The sequence below is a fragment of the Phalaenopsis equestris genome, unplaced genomic scaffold, assembly GCF_001263595.1.
Source record: "Phalaenopsis equestris unplaced genomic scaffold, ASM126359v1 Scaffold000491, whole genome shotgun sequence".
In the NCBI taxonomy this organism is placed as follows: domain Eukaryota; kingdom Viridiplantae; phylum Streptophyta; class Magnoliopsida; order Asparagales; family Orchidaceae; genus Phalaenopsis; species Phalaenopsis equestris.
In genome coordinates, this window is record NW_018164931.1 from 31,664 (window position 1) to 37,929 (window position 6,266).

The 6,266-nt window shown below is 37.8% G+C and overlaps 1 protein-coding gene across 1 annotated transcript; it reads left to right on the forward strand.

Annotated features, from left to right (window-relative positions):
- The first annotated feature begins 1,011 nt into the window (after window positions 1-1,011).
- Window positions 1,012-5,703, forward strand: LOC110028146 (3-dehydroquinate synthase, chloroplastic). Its single transcript, XM_020729886.1, has 8 exons — window positions 1,012-1,435; window positions 1,518-1,668; window positions 1,793-1,960; window positions 2,046-2,272; window positions 4,020-4,143; window positions 4,773-4,835; window positions 4,949-5,092; window positions 5,411-5,703. Exons 1-8 carry the CDS (start codon window positions 1,101-1,103, stop codon window positions 5,540-5,542), a joined length of 1,344 nt encoding a protein of 447 aa, XP_020585545.1. The 5' UTR covers window positions 1,012-1,100; the 3' UTR covers window positions 5,543-5,703.
- The last annotated feature ends 563 nt before the right edge of the window (window positions 5,704-6,266 follow it).

The window sequence follows — 6,266 nt, forward strand, 5'->3', positions numbered from 1 at the left end:
ATTGAGTGGAGGAGAATGTCACGGACAAATAGTCCCACATTGGCTAGGTGTAGGGCCGAAAAGCAGTATTTAAGTCCTGGGCTGCCCACCACCCACAAGGGCTCTTTTGGGAGGTGTGTTATCTTCCATTCTTATTCTCTGCAAGGCCGTTTACAGTCATCGATGATCGGCGAAGCAGAAAACAAACCGACGCTTTGGCGATTGCCCTTAAGCATCTGTAGGGAGAAATTAACAATAATGTTATTATTATTCGGGGAATTTACGTCCATGTCACATAATTTTTTTATTTAAACATATTTCGCATAAAAAATATCATAATTTATATATATTTTAAATGAAATGCATATTTTTATCTAAATTCCAAACTTTTGGGTGTTAAATATGTTAATATAAACAGCTAGGTAATCTTTGAAGCATAAAAGTTCAAACTTTAATTAAAATTTATTCGGAGCTAAGATTTCAATAAGCTTGTAGTCAAACTGACAGCTCGATGTGACAGAGCCAGTGATTTAAAAATTTTGTTCAATTCGACTCAAATCAAACTTAGATCAAGTGATTAAATAACTATTAAAAGATTTACAGGCACATTATATCGTTAATCAACTTTTTTAATAAATAAGCTAAGGTGTGTAAGATAAAAAAAAAATAAAATTTGAGTATGAGATATATAAATACATAAGAATTAGGTGCTATATATAAAAACTTTCGGAAAACTGAACAAATTGCTCAAAAGTCAAAATGCCTTCCATCCTCTAGCGGTTCGCTGTTCAGTCCCCCGGCTCACCAACCCCCGGCTCACCAACCCCCGGCTTACCAACCACCAAAATTTGCGTACATAAGACGTACGCAGAGTTGCGTACGTCTGTAACCTGCAAACAGGTTACAGGGAGGATTTCAGGAGATTATAACCGCGTTATACACCCTATAACCTCCCTGTAACCTCCCTGTAACCTACCTATATATGAAAACAGAAGCGCGAAACTGACTCGAAGGTACAGGTAGGTTAAGGATGGTAGCCGCCGCATTTGGAGCGAGAAGGAGGCGATCATCCCTTCGGCCTCTTCTCACGCAAACCCTACTCCAGCGCTGAACCTTCATCAATGGCCGCATCCGCTTCCTCTTCCATCTATTCACCCCTCCAATCTCCCGCAAGGCCTACGCGCGGCCTCAGCACCGTTTGTTTCCCCGGCGCCTCCTCCGTTTCCCTTCGCCGGCGCGGCCTGCGCTACCCCTTCCTTGTTCGGATCGGTTTCTGCTGTGCGTCGTCTGATAAAATCCTGACAAGGGTGTCCGCTAGGTCAGTTCCGGTGATGGATCCGACGAAACGAGAGGTAGCGCCGAAGGTTTCTACCGTTGTGGATGTCGATCTCGGAAACCGAAGCTACCCGATTTACATCGGTTCGGGACTACTCGATGTCCCCGATCTGCTCCAGAGGTATGCGAATTGCGTTGCTCTAATTGCTTCTGGAATTGTCGCGCTTGATTATGCTTATTAATTACGTATTAGCTTTTCTCAGGCATGTGGATGGAAAGAGGGTGCTTGTTGTGACGAATACCACGGTTGCTCCTCTGTACCTCGATAGAGTTGTCGAGGCTTTGACACGGGGGAATCCTCATGTTTCTGTGGACAGCGTGATCATACCTGACGGGGAAAAGTACAAAAACATGGTGAGTACTTGTGATACAAAAGAAAGAAATTGGTTTTTATCTGTTTTTCAGAAACTGGTAACTCGATTCCCTGACTTATTCAGCTTGAACTAGAAGTTTTTTTTTTTTTTTTTTTTTTTGGTAGGAAACGTTGATGAAAATATTTGATAAGGCAATAGAATCTAAGATGGACCGTCGCTGCACATTTGTGGCTCTTGGTGGGGGAGTGATCGGTGACATGTGCGGATTTGCAGCTGCTTCTTATGTCCGTGGTGTTAACTTTATTCAGATTCCCACGACTTTGATGTCTCAGGTATCCTCTCTGTCAATTTTTTACTTCATTTAGCTGTATAACTGGTAACTTTCTGATCTACTCGGTCCTGTTTATTCGTATTTAGGTGGACTCTTCTGTTGGTGGGAAGACTGGCATAAATCATCCACTGGCCAAGAACATGATTGGGGCATTCTACCAACCACAATGTGTTCTTATAGATACTGATACTCTAAACACGCTACCAGATAGAGAACTAGCTTCTGGTATAGGCGAAGTTATCAAATATGGGCTTATCAGGGATGCAAAGTTCTTTGAGTGGCAAGAGAAGAACATAAAGGCACTTTTGGCAAGGTAACAATTGGGTTCAGCGATTGAAAACATGTTTACGAAACCCTTTGGATCTTTAATCTAACACAATTTTTTGTTCATTGTATTCATCTCCTTTTTCTGTCATAACTGGATCTAGATTGAAAACATGTATTTGGGGGGCAATCAAAATGATATTTGTTGGATCTTGAATTGCTAGTGGTCTCACAACACCTAGATAAGTACTTGTTGACGGAGGAGTAGAAAATACAAATGAAAATTGTGAAAGAATGGAGTTGAAGAGAGAGAGAGAGAGAGAGAGAGAGAGAGAGAGAGAGAGAGAGAGAGAGAGAGAGAGAGAGAGAGAGAGAGAGAGAGAGAGAGAGAGAGTGAAAACGGTTCCCCTACACCCCACGAATGGCCTTCCTCATGTATAGGTTTGGTTCAGCTCTCCCCAGGGGTGGGTACATAAGAGCTGCACTGAAAGAGAAAATAGATCATGATAAGATTATCTCATAGCTGTGTGTATAAAATATTATATAAAATAAAATTATTCAGCTGTGGGGCGAGTTGATAAAGTAACTCGGCTTGCCAAATTTACCCACCGAACTAATTTGCCAAACTAACTGAACGAATTGTTTGACAAGTTGGTTGAGCTAAGATTTGGTGCACTGCATAAGTGAATCAGTTGATATCAGTTGAGCAATTTTGTCGAACTGTCTTGCCCAACTGATTGAATTTGACCGCTATCTGGCACTTCTTCGGAATTTACGTGAAATAATCCGATTTGATCATGTGTTTGACGTTGTCTTATACCTTGAACTCGGTCACAGGGCTTTTATGGCTATACAATCTTATACCTAAAAAAAAGCATTAGCGGGTGATATTAATGACATATATCATGCCGAACCTATTATTCCAACTAAAGTTAAATGCAGGAGACCACATTATTTGCTCAGTAATTGTTGAAATGTTTTTGCAGCAGCTGCTGTTATCATTACTTCATTGAGGTTTTTCTTTTAAGTTTGAACTACTATACTTTATTTATATTGAATTTTTTTAGATTCTGCAAAGTTTCCTTGCATTATCAAGTTTCATTTGAGTGTTAGATCATGCATTCCATGGAAGTTGTATTCCTAGAATAATTGGAAGACAGGGACAAGGGCTACCTTAAAATGTTAGGCTGGAATGTGTAAACATTGAAATTCAGATTTTGTTGTACCTCTGATTTATTGTGTAATATAATTTATTGTATCTCATTCTCTGTTCACAATCAGAACTTGGCTTACCTTGTTATTCATGTCATTGGTATTGATCTGTGCTTGACCTCCATGAAACTTATTTACTTTTGGGAAATTAGCATATGTAGCACACAATTTTCGTGTATTTACGGATCTCTCACCAAAACTTTCATATTTACATACATAACACTATGGTGCTTTAAACTTATGCATGAAAAGCTATATTTCATGTTTCAAGAGTGGCAATAGTGCTATTTTTTTATGTGATATTAAATATTTGAGTGTTGTGTGTAAAGATGAAAGTTTAGGCGTGCCGTATGTTAATACATAAGTATTGTGTGCTATGTATGTAAATGCCCCTTTATTTTTCTTTTTATCAATCTCACGGCTTTGTCTTGAATTCTCACCCCCAGATAGAGTTAGAATCCAACCTATTCATATGCTTGTATCTGAAACTCGTCTTCTTTTATATTTTTATCTATTTCTATGGAAGCTAGGTTGGTAATTTTTTATCTTTTTGAAAAATTTCTATGCTCTTATGGATGTTGTAGGGATTCAAGTGCCTTAGCATATGCTATCAAGCGCTCATGTGAAAACAAAGCTGAAGTTGTCTCCTTAGATGAGAAGGAAAGTGGACTAAGGGCTACCTTGAACTTGGGTCATACATTTGGCCATGTGAGATCACAGTACTTTCGAAATTTTTTTCATTTTTATTTCATACTTTATTTATTATATATTTGTTTTTTTTTTCCAAATCATGGATCTTCATTAGCTTTATCCTTACTATTTTGTGTCGGCTCTATGAATTCTTATTGTTTATTCATCCCTTCTTAGTGCTGCATGACAGCATGCCGTTGATTTTTCACATTTATAATGCTATGTTTGTTAAAATCTTTTAGAAAATAATAGCACAAATTTTTTACATACATGTCATTTTACCTGTGCATGAAAAGTTGTATTTCACTGTTTAAAAGTTAAAATAATGATATTTTTTTATGTGATATGAAACATTCGGGTGATGTAAATGTAAAAAAGCAAACTTTAGGTGTTAGATATGTAAATGCAATGGAATTGGGTGGTATGTATTTAAATGCTTCTAAAACAATTAAGAATCAATTATGTCTCTTAAAGCTTGGTCAGTCTGTATCATCATCGGCTGAAATCTTTCCTGTCTCGTGAAGCTTTGATTTGGAATTGCTTATTTGGGTTTTGTTTCAAGTTGATGTCTTGCTGAAAATTCCACAATTACTTTGGTTTCACACTTTATGCTGCTTGTTTTCTTGACAAAATTTATTTATTTACAGGCTATAGAATCAGGCTTTGGGTATGGGCAGTGGCTCCATGGAGAAGCCGTCGCAGCTGGCATGGTGATGACCTCCCTTCACCCCATTTCACACTTTTTCACCTCTCCACCACAAATTTTTCTTCTCATTTATGCCATTATTGTTCTCGACGGATTAATGACGCTCTTTTCCAACAGGTTATGGCAGTCGACATGTCGTATCGCCTCGGCTGGATCGACAACAGCATTGTAGAGAGAGTCCACAACATCTTGCAGCAGGCCAAACTCCCGACCACTCCTCCTGAGATGATGACCGTGGATCTGTTCAAAACCGCCATGGCGGTATTTGTTCGAAGCCCTTTCAGTTTATTTTACATTTTTTGTTTGGTGCATTTACATACTTACCACCCAATTCTTATGTATTTACATACGCAACAACTGAGCTTTACTTCTGTCATTTTATTCCATCCAAATCCTTCATATCACATAAAAAAATGTCATTTTGTTAACTTCAAAAAATGTGAAACACTCATTTTCAAGCCTGTAAAAATTGAAGTTTAGTTGTTAAATGTAAATACATAAGAATTGATTGGCATGCATGTAAATCTTCCTTTTTGTTTCAATTCTCAGTTTAATAATGCTTTTATTTTTGGATTTTAGGTTGATAAAAAAGTAGCAGATGGTGTTCTACGGCTCATCCTCCTTAAAGGTCCTCTTGGCAGCTGTGTTTTCACAGGGGACTATGACAGTAAAGCACTGGATGAAACTCTCCAAGCCTTCTGCAAAAGCTGACAAAATCTTTCCCACCTTTTTGTACCATAATGTTGTAGTAATCTTTGCACTCTCTTTGTATGTTGTTGTAATTGTTTGAAATTCTTTGCTGCTTTGTTGAGTTATATTGCTGAAGCATGTAGAATAAACACGTGATAATTGTAATATGTATGATTTGAACCCGCAATTTTATGGTGAGGAACTACATGTTTAATCATGAGAGAATATTGCATGCGGAGTTTGGATGGATTCAGATTTCATGCATAATATTGTTGGACATTGTTGTACGATATATGGACCATAGTGTATGCTGTTATTGTACATGAAGTTCGAGTCTGAATGACTCTGCACGCAATAGTTTTTTCTCAGCCATAATGTCACTAACTCAATTATATAATTTATTAGTAAGGCTGATAATTTTGTTAGAACTCTCAATAATTGCTCAAAATGTAATAGGTTCAAAGTGTTATTATTGGGTTTTTTAATAATATGTGATGTGATTCAATCAAAATTGGCCTGTCCGGACTCGTTTCAGCTGGGTTTAGCCGGCGCAGGACTTAAAAATTACATTGATTTTCATGAATTTAATAAATTATAATTTTTGGGGCCTAAATATGTAAATGGGATAATTTTGTGTGTAATGAATGTAAATCCTCCAAAATAATGTTTTTAGGACTCTAAGCTAGTCAAGCCGACTCGAGTTCAGCTCAATAGGTGGCTCATGAACTCAGCTCGTTGAGCAAAC